Source organism: Oncorhynchus tshawytscha, linkage group LG12, assembly GCF_018296145.1.
Source record: "Oncorhynchus tshawytscha isolate Ot180627B linkage group LG12, Otsh_v2.0, whole genome shotgun sequence".
NCBI classification, from domain to species: domain Eukaryota; kingdom Metazoa; phylum Chordata; class Actinopteri; order Salmoniformes; family Salmonidae; genus Oncorhynchus; species Oncorhynchus tshawytscha.
In genome coordinates this window covers 27,142,957-27,158,919 of record NC_056440.1, presented here as the reverse complement: position 1 = coordinate 27,158,919, position 15,963 = coordinate 27,142,957, and the positions used below count along the sequence as shown (strand labels likewise).

Sequence of the window (15,963 nt, the reverse complement as noted above, 5' to 3'; positions counted from 1 at the left end):
AAAGATACCTTAATAGAAAATGACTCAAGTGAAAGTTTAAATGTACTGAAGTATCAAAAGTAAATGTAATTGCTCAAATGTACTTAAGTTTCAAAAGTAAAAGTATAAATAATTTCAAATTCCTTATATTAAGCAAAGCAGGTGGCACCATTTTTAAAATGGTTTTATTTAATGGATAGCCAGGGGCACACTCAGACAATTTACAAACGAAGCATTTGCCAGATCAGAGGCAGTCGGGATGACCAGGGATGTTCTCTTGATAAGTATGTGAATCAGACCATTTTACTGCCTTGCTAATAAGCATTCGAAATATAAGGAGTACTTTTGGGTGCCAGGGAAAATGTATGGAGTAAAAAGTACATAATTGTCTTTAGGAATGTAGTAAAGTAAAAGTTGTCAAAAATATAAATAGTAAAGTACAGATAGCAACAACAAAAAAACACTTAAGTACTTTACACGCCTGTTTTTATGCATGGAGCTAGGTTGGCTCTAGGACCTTGAAGATGCTGGCGCAGCCGCACGATACTGCAAATGGGATTTCCTTGTCCAAGAGAGAGGCTGTTTACGAAGAAAGCTCTACTCCCTTCGACAAGAAAGGGCTGATCTGCAGATGGGAGCAGTTTGACTGAATTATTCAGCATAGGCTTCCACACAAAGTTATTTTTTGGGTTGAGAAATAGCCTATCAATTTAATTTTCGTGCATATTGTTTTCGTTTTAATTCATCCTATAAATTCTACAGTATGTTTTTGTCGTTGCACTTTGTTTTGCTGTGCGTCGCTTTTGTGGGCAGCGCATCCATTGTGGAAGGTAACATTCATATGACTGAAAATCAATGCCTTTGTTCACATTAGTCCACATTATCCGATAGAATGTGTGCATTTGTTACTTGATTAATGTGCAATGCTTTGTTGAAAAAGTTATCATCCTATTTTCAGTTTAAAATGTGAATTTTATAGTTCCGTTATTGTATAGGACCTGAGAAATGTCTAAGCAGTTGCAAAATAAGTTATACAATGTATTTGTTAACAACAAGAAGATTCAATAATACCATTTTTGTTGATTTATTATTAAGCATAATTGCGACACTTCAATGGGAATTCCTTTTTGAATGTATGGCATTGTGGAAACATCAGACTTTTACATTCCACATTTAGTATGTTTTATTTGCTGGTAATTTATTCTCTTAATTTTCAATACAATTATTCCATAAATCACTGAATGTGTCCCCAGACTGCATCAGATTCAATGGTGTGGAGTACAGAGGGGAGCAACAGAGCTCTTCCGCAGGACAAACCTGTCTAAACTGGACCAACACAACCCGGGACTATGATGTAATGGCATATACAGATTCACAAATGGGTAAATTACATTACACAATCAAACATGTAATATGCCATTAAATTGATGTTTCATTGATTTGACACAAGTTTATCATCTGCTACCATTGTTGTGGTGTTCACTACAAGTGCCATGATTTAAATGTCACTCACATTTGTTTTAATGGTACACAGTTTGTTTGGTTATAGATGTTATTTAGAGTGTATAACTGCAGGCTCTAGTCTCTCTGTGTGGGTTATAGTTCAAACCTGACCTTGCTAATATCTGAATCTTTTTGGCAAAATACCTACCCAGAGTATGCATTTCAGTAGTACAGTATATCAAAGATGTCACATGCATATCCACACACACACACACACATTTGTTTTGACTATCCTTTTGGGGACCAAACAGTTAATTCCCATTCAAAATCCTATTTTCCCTAATGCTAAACCTAACTTTAACCCTTAGTCCTAACCTTAATTGTAATCCTGAACTTAAGCCTAAAATAGCCTTTTCCTTGTGGGGACCAGCAACATGTCCCCACTTGTCAGAATTTTCCTTGTTTTACTATCCTTGTGAGGACTTGGTTGATGTGTCCTTTTCTTTATGCTCTGTAGGCGTTGGGGACCATAACTACTGCCGTAACCCAGACTCCTCTGAGAAGCCCTGGTGCTACGTGACTGGCCTAGACGCACAGGCCCAGAGACAATCATGTGCCATTGACACCTGCAAAGGTATTTAGCTAGGTTTCCATCCAACTGGCAACATATTTTCATGTGACTATTCTAAAAGCTGCATAAAGAAAATATGCACTTTTTCTCACCAGTGGCAGGTTTCCACCAAACTGACTTGTTGCACATAAAAATCAGTTCGTGATGACACAGTGCACACACAATGTACAGTGCACACACAATGCACAGTGCACACACAATGTACAGTGCACACACAATGCACAGTGCACACACAATGTACTTTTTCACTTAAGTTTTCATGTGCCAAATAAAAATCTAAAGTTCAATGCGTTTTCATCGCATTTTCAATGCTACTGATAGTTTTGTCATGTCACCAGAATAAGACCCTCAATATTTATTGGAAAGGAGCATCAAGATCACTGTGCACTTTCACTACCCTGTGAAGTTCATAATTTATTTAATCTGTAGCCTAATAAACTGCATTGTTTCCCAAGTCATAGTGGGAGGACCACACACCATATCAAGTTTACTTCGATATGATGGTTGTTGTTTCCACTGCCATTACTCACTATTTTAGACACAATTATCGCACAATGTCGAACGAAAGATCTGTCTGCATTTATAAAATTCCCGAAACTTCCTGTTTCCATCACAGCTGTCGTGATTTATTTTTTATACGGTATGACTTGCATAACATGTGGATGGAAACATGGTTACTGAAATGCATACAGTGCGCAGGTGAACGGACTACATTGGGAAAATGTATGTAAAATGCTGTTTAAACATAGCTGCGACGGAGTGAATAAATATTGTGCAGACATTGAAATGTAGGTCAAGGCTGGGCAAAATGCATTACTGGATGGGAAAAAGAGTAAATTGAGTCTCGATGCAGTTCTTGGAAAAGGGTGTCACTGTATTTGGGGAATGTCTGTCTTTAAAGTGGGCCGTGAGAACAAAGAAAACACATGGCTCCCCTTAGTTTCTTTCTTGGGAACCTCGAATGTATTTATTCTCATAAGGAAGCTAGAGCACTTTTGCCACAATATTTTTTGCCGGTATATTATTTTATAGTTATGCAACAATTTATACAAGAACTGCTGCAAAATTGTCGAGATCCTATTGAAGTATTCTAATTCCTAATTCTTTGTGCACAATGTTTAAATAAGACAGCTAATTAGGCACCTCTAGAGAAATATCTTATCCCACGTGAGAAGCTGTGGGAGAAGAAAAGACTAGGCCAGTTTGTCAGTTAATCCACTTTGAGGATGTTTCCTGGGGTTTGACCTTTGCTCTCACATTGTCTGGGAAGGCGGTGCATGTCAAGCAATAACAAGGGCCCTGTCCGTACTGAGCCTGTAGAGCCATAACTTGTTAGGCAGATGGCTGCCTCAGGGTAGGTGTAAGCCCCACCCTATTCCTCAACCCATTGGTGGAAAGTTATACTTTTACCATGGAGACAGTAGGTAATTGGCTAGTGCTGGTTATGACCTCAGGCTCTTCAACTCCAGCAGAGTTGATAAACAACTTTTTCTGGAGGGGTAGGGCCTGACTCAGTGGAGCTCAAGAGCAGATGTTGACACTAGCAGCTTCCTTTCCTCCGAGACGTGTAGTGCACTTCTGCCCCATTTTGCTGGGAAATGGCTGTCCTTTTTTAATTATTTAATTTCTTTATAGAACTGCTTCCAAAGTGAACAAATGAGACAAATCCAGTAGCTCTCTCGTCCTACTGAGTCCATGCAGCAATGTTTTTAATGTCAAACAATGCAGTGATTTTAGAAACCATGCTGTCTGATTTCTTAAAATGGGACAGAGTGGAAATTATTCACGCATTTATTCTACAATAAAAGCACTTTTAGTGAAATTAAACAATACAGTTTAATACACTACTATAATGTGTTCAAGTATGCAAAGGCAACATCAGTAAACCTAGAAAGCAAACTAACATGGTGGTCGGGCGGTGTATGGGGATTGGCTGTTGATCTTATCTGCTTTTCTCATATTGTCGACAGACAAAGCCCCTACAGAGGCAGGCCCCCATACCACAGCACAGAGCGAGGTCTTTGAGCTGACCAAGTCTGAGTCAGCCCAGGGAGGGGGCGCTGCGGTCCAGCCAGTCATTGGCATCAGCCAGCGGATACGCACAGGACCCAAGAAGAAGGACCTGGGCACTCTCGGTATGTCCTGATCTCACTGCTGAAGCAGAGGGATTAACATAGGGGGGATGTGATAGGGCCATAACGTGAGCCTCAAGAAGATACTCTTAAAAAGAGTGGTCCAGCTTGATGCAGCTCGGCTTAGTACAATAGAATGAGATGGATATAAATGAGTTATAAAGGACTCACAATATTATCATAGGGATAAAATGTGAGGTGCACTGATATGCACATTTTCAAATGCAGACTGTATATAAACCTTTGAATTCAGTTTGGTAACCATAGAGCCTGTGTGTCCTGTCTCTCTCAGGCTATGTGGTTGGCATCCTCATGATGGCTATCATCATCCTCATGGGGGTGGGCATCACCTTCGGCTACTTCTACAAGAGGTCAGTATTAGCCACTATGCTACACTAGGTGCTCCGACTGGAGACACAGAGCATTAAAACCCGAGTTATTGCATATGGTATGTCGGAGTGACATAAGAAGTGGAACCCAGGAACCACTACACCAAATGGTGCTTCAGAGAGTAGGGACACATAATGTTACATTGATTTGCAACAGATGCTTATTTCTATAGCGCAGAGAGACCGAAATAGAACATGAACAAAATGTTCCACTATATTGGTGATTCAGAACTCTGATGCAGCGTTGCACAGCTTAGACTTGTGTCCATGACACAGGCAGCAGTTGAAGGCTTGGAACCTCTCAGGCAGAATGTCAGTGGGGTGATGGAGGGCTTGTGTGGGCAGTTGGCACAGAATGTTACCAGGATGTGGAGCAGAGGCCACAGGCTGCCTCCCCCTCTACCCATCCTGTTGCCTCCCTCCACTACCCATCCTGATAGCGGTCTCTCTCCAATGTGATGAGGCCTGTTCAGAAGCCACAACAACAACATGAAAGCGGAAGGGAGAAAAAAAAGAGAGCGCCTGTAGCCTGGCTATTTTAAGCACCCGCGTTTGATGTTTCTGAAGTAGTGGAGAGCATGCAGGAGTCCTGGGGGAGATGGAGAATCTACTGCAGTGGTGCAGAGGGAAGGACCCAGTTCTGCAGATGGGGGATTCTGACTGAAGGCCTCTGGCACAGAACTAAATGTTCTGGAGCTCCAAGTTTGGCTGTCCAATCTGATTATGTGACTGTCAGCGTCATCTATTCTAAGAAGCTGGAGGGGGTGTGTTTCAAGTAGCTTGATTTAAATCGGTCAAGGAAATTGATTTCTTTCTCACGCAGTAATATCAGTTTTTAAAAAAAAAGTGTAGCCTCTGAAGCCTGTGCTTATCGAGTCAACAAGATTTGGAAGGATGGCCCCACAAGACTAGGAAAAATGTGAAGTCTGGTTAGGAGGATTTGCTGATTCCTAAAATTACACTATGCAAACCCAATGCATAGGAATCCGTGCTGTAGTGGAGCAGAGCACAGTTGCGTAACGTGTCGCATTCAAGCAGGAAGAGGCGCCAGTCCAAAAGAATGGCATGTTCCCTGTGTTGGATGGGGTTCAGCAGATCTCACACCCTCAGAATGTACCCCAAATGGCACCCTATTCCCTCCATAGTGCACTACTTTTGAGAAGAGCTCTAGGAAATAGGGTGCCATTTGACACTCTTTCCCAGTCAGCTGCCTGGACTGGCTTATGTCATACTGCAGGATGCCTGCCACCACCTAGCCCCGGTCCCATCAAAACATTCCCTGTGCCAGACCAGATACCGTAGCCTCATCCCAGTGATATGAGACTCAGTATGGGACTGAGTCATAAATAGAAATCGTGACCTAGCTGTCTCTGTGTTTTGAAAGATGATGCAGGTCATTGGAAGTTGCCGAGGCATGCTATGATGAAACTCTGATTCATAGCAGTGTTTTTTTCTCTTCAGGTTAAAGACAGTCCTGTAAACTGTTATTGTAAACAACCCCATGCGCCTACATAATCTGCTCCGATGATCAGTACCACCGTCATCCTAACCTCTTGTGTCTGTGCTGTTTGTTGCAGGGGTCGGGACCTGAAGAAGCAGCATGAGCAGCGAGTGTATGAGCGGGAGATGCAGAGGATTACCCTGCCCCTGTCGGCCTTCTCCAACCCAACCTGTGAGCTGGTGGATGAGAACTCCATCGTCATCATGACCCAGGAGCAGACCCCCACCCAGGAGGGTATGGAGGGGGGAGACCCCCTGATGGGCCAGCAGGCTGGTACCCCAGGAGCCTGAGCACTGACCACCCCACTGAATTGGGAATGAACAAGGACATTCGAACCTCAAAAGGATCCAAATACTCCCCTCAGCCCCCAAATCAACCCCCCTTTTTTTTGAAGGCCTATGAGGAGAAGGGGAGCAGGGCTGAGCTCCAAAGACTAAATTGTGTCCTTATTGCCCTGGTTTTAACACAAGTGTCACCAACAGGGGAAAAGATGACAACAGGTGGTGCTGAAGGACTAATTTCACTCCACGTGGAGACCAATCGGGGAGACCAATCGGGGAGGGTTGTGTACAAAAGTGCATGTCAGGGATGCTCATTAAGAAACCGTGCATTTCATATCCAAGAAAACATGATCACGGGCTGACGCTCTGCTGTAGCAGTATGATTGTCTTGTGAATGGGATGTGCATCAATCAACATTAATGATGGAGGGTGATGTTATAAGCTTTGGATGAAGAGTAGGAGACAGTGTTTGGAAAGGGGGAATTCATAGCCTTGACTTCTTATTTTTTATATTGAGGTGTTCGGCAGTTTGGTGTTATGGGCTTACCTGAGAAAACAATGCTACACTTCCCCTGGCCCTTTTGGCTGTGCTAGGGCGGGTCTGGGGAGGTCATCTAGTATAGGAATAGGATAGCCCTGTTAAACATCTGCGTTAGACATCTTAAAGGCTGTTGGAACAGATGTGGAGTAATAATTAGCATGAGGGAACATTTATGTCAGATCTGCAAAAGAAAAGGAAACATCTCCTGCTCTCTGAAGCTGTGACGTTGCCTTAGCATAATGAATGTATTTGTACATGGTGACCCTTCTGTTTAACTCATAAGGCTGGGTGATAGAAACCAATGTGCAGTAACTAGAAACATCAGGAGTCGGTGGCTTTACATGAGAGGACAGGCTATATGGTTCCTTAGGTTAGAGACTGACAGGAAAAGGGAGACGTCTTTGTAAATCGGAGAGTCTGTTCTCAGGAGGAAATGCCGCAGCATAGCTGTGAAACAGAATACAGCTTAGTCTGAGGTCTGGCTAGAACCGGACAGAGGCTGTCTGAATGACGCTTGGGCAGAACAGAAGTCTGTTTAAAAGTTGAAGCCTGGGGCATTAGATTTGAATTCGTCCCAAACGTCAGGGCAAGCAGACGAGCAAAGTAAAAGGGTAAACAGGATATGAGTCAAACTGAGGTAACCTACCATATTTGACATGTACAGGATGGAATAATTGCATAATAAGCAGCCTGTTGCATGTTTCGAAACAGGATGCTGAAAGTAATGCCACAGTTGGTTAGAAAATGTAATGTGTTATTGACCAACAATCTCTTGTTGGGATTAAATGTAATATCTTTCTGCTTTACATGATTGCTCTATTCTGCTAATGCAATATCTTGCATCACTCCAAATGGTTGTCTTTTGTGATTTAGACATCTTTGAAATGGTTGTCATTCTGCATCACTGGATTACTCTTCAATCATTGGTTCCTTAGTTTTGGTGCAACGCTGATTTTTAAAACAAATGTTTCTTCACTGTTGCTAATCATTGGAAATGAGTACTTGTATTTGTAAGTTTGGCAGATTTCAATATAATGTACTTTGAAAAAGCATAACTGCATCCTCATTCCTCACCTTGTTAAATGAATACAAATGAGTTCCTTAATTTAGCTGAAACCTGCTAAAAGTGAGTGACTCATGCTCACTGGGAATTCAAAAAGACTATCAGGTTTAAGATTCACCCATCCCATGAGCAAAGTTACACTACCACCCTCTAGTGGTCATCTACACATTCATTTACAAAGAGTAGGGTTTGTGTGCATCTTTAAAGTTAGTATATTAGCAAAAAATGAATTGTATTCATTCAACATCATGGTGATAAGTGATTACAATATGTACAAATCAGTACCTTAGATTATGCTAGCATACAAAACCATGTTTATTTTAATCTCCATATTCTACAAATATTGTTCATGTCTAAACAAAATCTACAAACCCTTGATTCCCTTAGGCATATATACATTTCTTACAGCCAACTTAAATATATAAATCCAGTTTTATTTAACTACAATTCACTTTGTCAGGGTTTACAAAAGCAGCCCAATTTAGATATTTTACTAATTTGTCCTTTGACCAATCAGATCTGAAAAATATACATTTAGCAGAGCAATTAGGGTTAAATGCCTTGCTCAAGGGCACAGACAGATTTAGCCAAGTCAGCTCGGGGATTTGAACCAGATGTCTTACTGGTCCAACGCTCTTAACCGATAGGCTACCTGATGTGGTTGGTCAAGACGAATGTGGGAAAAAGATCATAATTGGGTTGCCTGTGTAAACAGAGCCTTTTTAGTAAATTGTACAATGCCTTTGAGAGCAGAGCTCCATTAAGTACACACCAGGTTCATGCTGTCCAATCAGAGTTGAGTGGTCCTTATCAACAAGCACCAGGTACCAGTCTGGTTCTAAAGGTGTGCTGCATGTAAAAACACTATTCATCCTATAACAAACTCCAAATCTGTCAACAGCTCCAAATTCTCAAATCATAATACAATTTTAAATCTGTCCATGTGCACATGGACAAAACAAATTCAGAGTTAATTTAGTGGATTAAAAACATTTAGTTAATTGTAAGAAAATCTATACACTACCATGTCCACCCTCTACAGTAACTTTACATTAGTAGATGCCCCACAAAGCACATGACAATAAGACTAAAGGATGATTACTGTTAACAGTTGTAGAGTGAATCTGATGCCATCAGTGAAGCTGGGAGGTTCTCTAAAAATCAAGGTCACATTTCAAGTTGAATCACTGTTTGACGAGGATTTTCCTGGTCAGTGAGCTCATGACATTCCTTTGACACAGCTCCACATATTTCTCTGACTGGTGTGACAGTGTGTGGCCTCCTCAGAGAGTGCTTGTTTGGTCCCTGCTGTGCTCTTCACGCCAAAGGGGTATCCTACAAAGCAAGCTAAATCTACTTAGCGTTTTCTAAAGCTAACTAGTTTCAGTTAGCTTCACATTCCAGCTCAGGCGTCATCCGTACTATGACGGTGGATATTGCTTGTCCGCCTGCCACTAACTCTAGCAGGCTTGTAACTGCGAGTGCATGTTGCACATGGCTAGTTGAATGCCGAACTCGTCATTGCGACAATGCTAAAACTTCGATCCATGGGCAGGTCAGTGCCACATTTTAATTTGTGCTGAAGTCAAACTAAAATAAAAGGTATCTTGCAAATCAGCAGGCTATGGTATATTTATTACTTATCGTTAATGCAGACTTTGGTGTGCTTATCAATGCACAACCGTCTTTCTTTCCCCACTCCTATCGATAAAATAACTGCATTAAGTCTGCATTATGTGGTCCTGTGCTGGAAAATGTAAATGCATTCCGTCAATAATAAATGTGTAATGTGATATATTTGAATCAGTCGTCTTCCTCCAATTGGAAAGGGATGAAGATGCAGTCCTCAACTCGTGGCTCAGTCATTTTAGGGTAAGCAGAGTTAACTGAATTAGCCTGACCCGGAAAAGGTTAATTCTGAAGGATTCATTGTAATAGAAATTTACCTGGATAAAAGGTGAATCACCTTCGTATGACCAGTTATTCCGAGTTGACCAAAGTAACCATGCTAACTACTCAAATCTGCTTCGTAGGCTACCCCTCTGTCCTCCTGTTGGTAAACAAACTTCACTCCAAATGCTCTGCCCTGGGTTAACTCCGTCAATCAGCTAGTCTGTCACACATCTCGATTTTCACTGCTGTTGCCTGCCGAGTGAGTCTTCTCTCCACAATCCACACTACAACTTAAGACCCACCCGACGAGATAAAAACAGTCCGTGAAAAACACAACAGCTTTCACATGAGGATTGATATTAAATGCTGTGGAGAGATTGTCTCGAATAAAATAAGGAATCATATTGAGAGAGCAGAGAACCAACCACATAACAGGATCTGATAGCATGGCAAACAGATGTGTAAAACCCTGCATGTCCTGGTGTGTGCAAAAAAAAAAAAGGATTTAAAAAATGTAACAGGACAAAAATAAATACCAAACACCTCTAGTCTTCTCATTAAAATGTGTCTCCTCCCTTGTCTCCAGTCTACACACACTGCAGTTCCTTGGTGCTCTCAGAGCTGTATGGTCACTCATACACATCCACTACAGACCATATCAACATAACACACAGAGAGAGGAGCTTGGTCCAGCTAGCTCAGGTTATCCAGTTCCCAGATGGCATGAGTTAGGTTTGTCTTCCCCACCCCTCCTCCAGCTGTGTTAGTGCAGTCCAGGCTCTTGGAGGGAGTGCTTGGGGATCCAGAGGGGCAGGCGTCTGCTAGGTGCCATTGTCAGCCAGGCTGGATTCCTCTGGAGGGGCTGGTGTTGGGACTGTGCTCTGGGGAGCTGGGAGCGAGGAGCTTTCTTTTGGAGGGTGGAGTCGACACAGTTTCTGGTGCAGCTCTTCCAGTTCGGCTGGCAGACGGATGCCCATCTCCTGGTTAAGGAACAGGGCCTCGAAACAGTCCTCCAGCTTCTGGAAGGCAGGCCTGGGGAGGGAGTGGGGGGGGGGTACAGGGGGGTGAGAGGTTACAACCAGGAAGGAAGGTCATGGTGTGAGAGAACATGAGGGAGCAATCTGCCTGCTGAGACGGAGATGCTATCTGGTTCTGAAGAGTGTTCGGTTTTTCCACTTGCTTCTGTGGCTCTAGAGGGCAGAGAATAGCCTGGATAACGTCTCATGGGGAGGCAGGGGAAAACTTTCCCACATGTGGCCGTTCAGCTCAGTTACAAACACTGTGCTTTCTGTTCTATGTGCTACCCCTCACCCCCTCTCTGTTATCTCCCTCCCTGGTCTCTCTCTACCTTTGTTTTCGCTGTTACTTTGAGCCTTCAATTACAGAATGTTTTGTATACATGCGTACTACAGCTATGTTGTCACTACACTGACTTGTGTATCAAAGTAATACATTCAACTGAAATATATTACTCAGCATCTTAAGCCATCAGCCACTGTATAAAACAATTGTCTCAACTCACCTGTTTTCAGGGATGAGGTCACAACAAGCCACAGCCAATGGGAAGAAAGCTGGAGGGCAGTTGTCAGGGAGAAACTTCTCCATGAACTTGTCTACATTCAGGCCAAAGTCATAGGTCCTGGGAAGGCACTCTGGGTCTGCATTCACCTGCCCAATAATCTACAATAAGAGAGAGAGTTAAAAATGGATATACACTCCAGATTGCAGTATCTGACCAACACTGTGGACAAATCAAACAAAATAAATGATACAGAAGCAACATTAGCGCAATTTCCAAACGCAACAAGTATTCTCCATTTCAACATACAGCCCATAGCCTAATTCTGTGAGTAAATATAAAAAGCAGGCCTTTAAAATGGTATTCTTACCTCACAAAGCACAATCCCAAAGGAGAAAATGTCCACCTTTTCATCATAGCGTTTACCTGAGGATGACAAAATGTTAATTAACAGGCCAGCATACAATGAATGAAGAAGTGTTAAAGTGAATGATACGCGTGATCCACAGCTCTAAGCTAGGTCCTCCTGCTCTGCTCACCATTCAGCATCTCTGGAGCCATCCAGTAGGGGTTCCCCACCACCGTGTAGCGCTTCTTACGGTCAGTGCGCCTGAAAACCCTCTTCTTATTGACCAGTTTCTCAGGGGGAGGTTGCTTGACCTCCTCCACCATGAGACGGGATAGGCCGAAGTCTGCCACCACCACTGTGTTGTCCTGAGGGAGGTCAGGGGTTAGAGGTCAACAGAATATGACGTGGCAATGTAACAGTGCCAGGTGTTTTCTTCAGTCAAGGAGCATATTACTTAACATACCTCAATCAATATGGGTCAAATAACAACAAAAGATAAGATTGTTTCCAAGAGTTGTTGCTTGTGTGTAAAGTCAATGACCAATAAAATAAAATAAATCACAATAAAGTATGACCAGATGGGTATATCAACTGTAAACAATGTGTGTTGTCTTCCTATACACACACACACACACACACACACACACACACACACACACACACACACACACACACACACACACACACACACACACACACACACACACACACACACACACACACACACACACACACACACACACTAAACTGAGACAGGCATACAGTTATACATAGGTCACTACATGTAAATCAATGAATCTGTCTGTGGAAATAACAGACATGACTCATTACACCTCATGGAGGGTTGCCATACAGTGAAAGCTCTGTGAAGACCTATATAAGCCTGTACTTTATTACTTACACAATATGTTGTTGTGAGTTGTGTTCTGCTGCTAGAATAGAACATAGCTCTACCTGGCCTGTTCCAACAAGACTACTCTGTCCCAATCAAAGACTTATGTCACAACAACAAAACATGTTCTAGAACACCCTGCCTCCAGGTTAATCTAAAACAAGAAGCTACACTACCCACGGTACATCAATCTTTAACAGTTTAGAAGCCAAACACACATTTTGGTATAGGAGAGAAACAATGACTGATTAACAAGAGATAATGAAGCAGGAGTGGTATCTGCATGTGTTTCTGTAAATGGATCAGGAAAACAAATGGATCTCTGCTCTTCTATATTCTCCTCTACCTGTCTATCTTTGAGTTAGCGTGCCATGTACAATTCAGGATAGGTCACCTACCAGTTTCACCAGGCAGTTGTGAGAGTTAAGATCTCTGTGGATGATGCTCATTGAATGCAAGTAAGCCTGAAATAAGGAAAAAAAATAGTCAAACAAACCAATCATCCACAAGTAGAAGCATATTAAAGACAGAAATAGTGCTTTATGCTGCATAGAAAACAATGTATCTTTAAAACGTCTCCCACTAAGCCTTGTCTGATAGAAACGTCATCATTTGACAATGTCTTAAGGGAACAAATAAATTATTTTGTTGCCCTACATACTTGTGTTGCTGTGGAGGGACTGTGGGTTGTAAGGAAAGGGAATCAGAGAATAAGGAACTGTCAGTATTGAAGTGGTCTCCAGGTAAATTGGAAGGCCTGCCACTCTGTTGGCTAAGACAGACATTAAGGTATGTGGAACATATGGCTACCCCTAGGTCACTGCAAAGCCCCACACTCCAGTATGACCCATTGGCAAGAGCAATCCCTGCCTCAAGTAATCTGATCTCAGTTCATAGAGTCATAGTCAATCTGAAACCAAGTACCGTACCTTTAAAATGCATTGTGTTTAACTACCACCATACATATTGGAAGCTGCTCCAGCTGAACAAAAAGCAGCCAGTGTCTACATGGACAGTATTTAACCTCCAACAGTAAATATCCCTGGAAGGGGCCAACTCACCATTCCAGAAGCAATGCCTTTGGCGAAACTAACCCTCTGCTCCCATGGAAACTGGTCCTGTAGCAACCCATGGAAAAATAAACAACAAGAAATGAATAGGTGGGCCCCTGAGTAGCCTTTATGGCTACACAGAATAATGTGGGAGTTCAAAGGAAAGTTACACAAAATCATATAGTGTAACCCACCACTGAAAATCTCAAATCAAATAATTAAAACTCCAGTTCCCTCTGATTGCTGTTGACCATATGTTTTGTTGGACTGCGGTGTAAATGATCCAATCTGGGAAGTAAAGGTGGTAATAAACTCCTTTGAATTTTCACCTGGGAACACTTGCTCTATTTACCCCCATTCCACATCTCTGCTGGTTGACATGCCAGCCAGCCCACCACTGAGCCAACAGCCTTTATCTGAGCAGAGTTTACCTCAGGTCAAGTCAGGCCCTTAAAGGGATACTTTGGGATTGGCAATGAGGCCCTGTATCTACTTTCCCAGATGAACTCGTGGATACCATTTTTCGTCTCTGTGTCCAGTATATAGGTAGTTTTGAGCCAATGCTAACTAGTCTGACTTCCTTCATACTTGCCAGACATAAAAATGGTATCCACAAGTTCATATGACTCCGGGTAAGTAGATAAAATCCCAAAGTATACCTTTTTTTTGTGTTTTTTTGTTGTTGAATTGGACCCCTTTTTCTCCCCAATTTCATGGTATCCAATTGTTAGTAGCTACTATCTTGTCTCATCGCTACAACTCCCGTACGGGCTCGGGAGAGACGAAGGTTGAAAGTCATGCGTCCTCCGATACACAACCCAACCAAGCCGCACTGCTTCTTAACACAGCGTGCATCCAACCTGGAAGCCAGCCGTACCAATGTGTCGGAGGAAACACTGTGCACCTGGCCACCTTGGTTAGCGCGCACTGCGCCCGGGCCGCCACAGGATTCGCTGGTGCGCGATGAGACAAGGACACCCCTACCGACCAAGCCCTCCCTAACCCGGACGACGCTAGGCCAATTGTGCGTCGCCCCACAGACCTCCCGGTCGCGGCCGGTTACGACAGAGCCTGGGCGCGAACCCAGGGACTCTGATGGCACAGCTGGCGCTGCAGTACAGCGCCCTTAACCACTGCGCCACCTGGGAGGCCCTCAAAGTATACCTTTAAGGAAAACAGTAACAGCTATTTATTCATAAACTATATTTTGGAGCAGTGGGAGAGAAGAGAGAGGATTAAGTGAATTAATTAGCTGAAACGCACCATGTCTCCAATGAAATCCTTCAGTGTGCCTCCCTCAATAAACTCGGTTATTAAATTCAGCCTCTTGTCCTTGTATAGCACACCGATGAACTTCAACACGTGGGGATGTTCCAGACTCCTCATCACTTTGACCTGGAGAGAGAAATACACTTAAAGCTGCAATCCTTAATGGTGAACCAGCCACGTCCTGTAAACAACCAACACAGTATTTTCTACCTCGGACATCATTGCACGCGCAATAGAAGACCACAATATGTACTGAACTTTGTTTTACCATGCTGCGTGACTCTTCTCAACTCGACAACAAAAACAATAACAACGGTGGTGGGCGGCCAGTGGCGCCATTTCCCCTTACTGCAGATTCCATCTTTAAAAACTCACCTTTATGCTTTCGATCTGAACTTTAACACCACAGCAATCAATTTCCACATTTTATCTTTGAAAAAAATCTGAAGCTTATTTTTCCCACTGAAGACTGAAGCAAATCCGTAAGGATGAGTGGACTAGACTACTGACCTCCTTTAGAAAGGTCTTCTGCGTCTCCTCATCACAGCGAATCAACTCCTTCATCACCATCACCTCACCAGTGGCTTTGTGGGTTACCTATCAATGAGGATAAAAACAAAACACTGACTCCTGTGTGAAGGCATGTGAAGGCATTGAGTAGATGTGAGAGATTGAGATGTGTGTGGAAAAAAGAGGTTGATTGTTGGGTGAGAAGCTGACCTTGATAGCCTGGCCGAAGAAGCCCTTGCCCAGCACTTCTCCGTGGATGAGGTCACAGGGGCGGAAGATGCGATGGGAGCAGCTGCTGGAGGAGCGCAGGGATTCGGAGCGCCCAATGTCCCGGGTCAGGATAGGGTGTTCCTTAGGGGAGGTTGGCCCAGGGGACTTACAGATGCTGTTGCTACGCCTTCCATTTACAGAGAGGGACACATGTCAATTAGACATACGTAGATCAAGATATACTGGAACAAACTATAAATAACTTTGTATCTCTCCATTTCTGCCCCCAATGATTAGACTCTCTCTCCT

The 15,963-nt window shown here is 43.0% G+C and overlaps 2 protein-coding genes across 4 annotated transcripts in view; one reads left to right on the top strand and one right to left on the bottom strand.

The window, feature by feature from the left end:
• The first annotated feature begins 223 nt into the window (after window positions 1-223).
• On the top strand, window positions 224-7,949 carry LOC112248532 (phosphoinositide-3-kinase-interacting protein 1). Of its 2 annotated transcripts, none has more exons than XM_024417655.2 (6): window positions 224-263; window positions 1,233-1,361; window positions 1,940-2,056; window positions 4,024-4,188; window positions 4,478-4,556; window positions 6,152-7,949. In XM_024417655.2, the coding sequence occupies exons 1-6, from the start codon at window positions 239-241 to the stop codon at window positions 6,363-6,365; spliced, it is 729 nt and encodes a 242-aa protein (XP_024273423.1). In that variant the 5' UTR covers window positions 224-238; the 3' UTR covers window positions 6,366-7,949. The 2 variants fall into 2 exon arrangements, with proteins under 2 accessions (XP_024273423.1, XP_024273422.1); XM_024417654.2 differs by lacking the exon at window positions 224-263 and adding an exon at window positions 517-809.
• A 308-nt stretch (window positions 7,950-8,257) lies between these two features.
• The window catches only part of LOC112248521 (LIM domain kinase 2), a 36,487-nt gene continuing 28,781 nt past the window's right edge, over window positions 8,258-15,963 (bottom strand). For both annotated transcript variants that reach the window (XM_042331535.1, XM_024417624.2), the window contains 9 exons: window positions 15,655-15,841; window positions 15,445-15,531; window positions 14,929-15,060; window positions 13,675-13,731; window positions 13,012-13,077; window positions 11,912-12,086; window positions 11,743-11,798; window positions 11,376-11,533; window positions 8,258-10,885 (listed from right to left, as the gene is read on the bottom strand). In XM_042331535.1, the coding sequence (XP_042187469.1) occupies window positions 10,675-10,885; window positions 11,376-11,533; window positions 11,743-11,798; window positions 11,912-12,086; window positions 13,012-13,077; window positions 13,675-13,731; window positions 14,929-15,060; window positions 15,445-15,531; window positions 15,655-15,841 (1,129 nt within the window). In that variant the 3' untranslated portion in view covers window positions 8,258-10,674. The remainder of the gene's footprint in view (window positions 10,886-11,375; window positions 11,534-11,742; window positions 11,799-11,911; window positions 12,087-13,011; window positions 13,078-13,674; window positions 13,732-14,928; window positions 15,061-15,444; window positions 15,532-15,654; window positions 15,842-15,963) is intronic.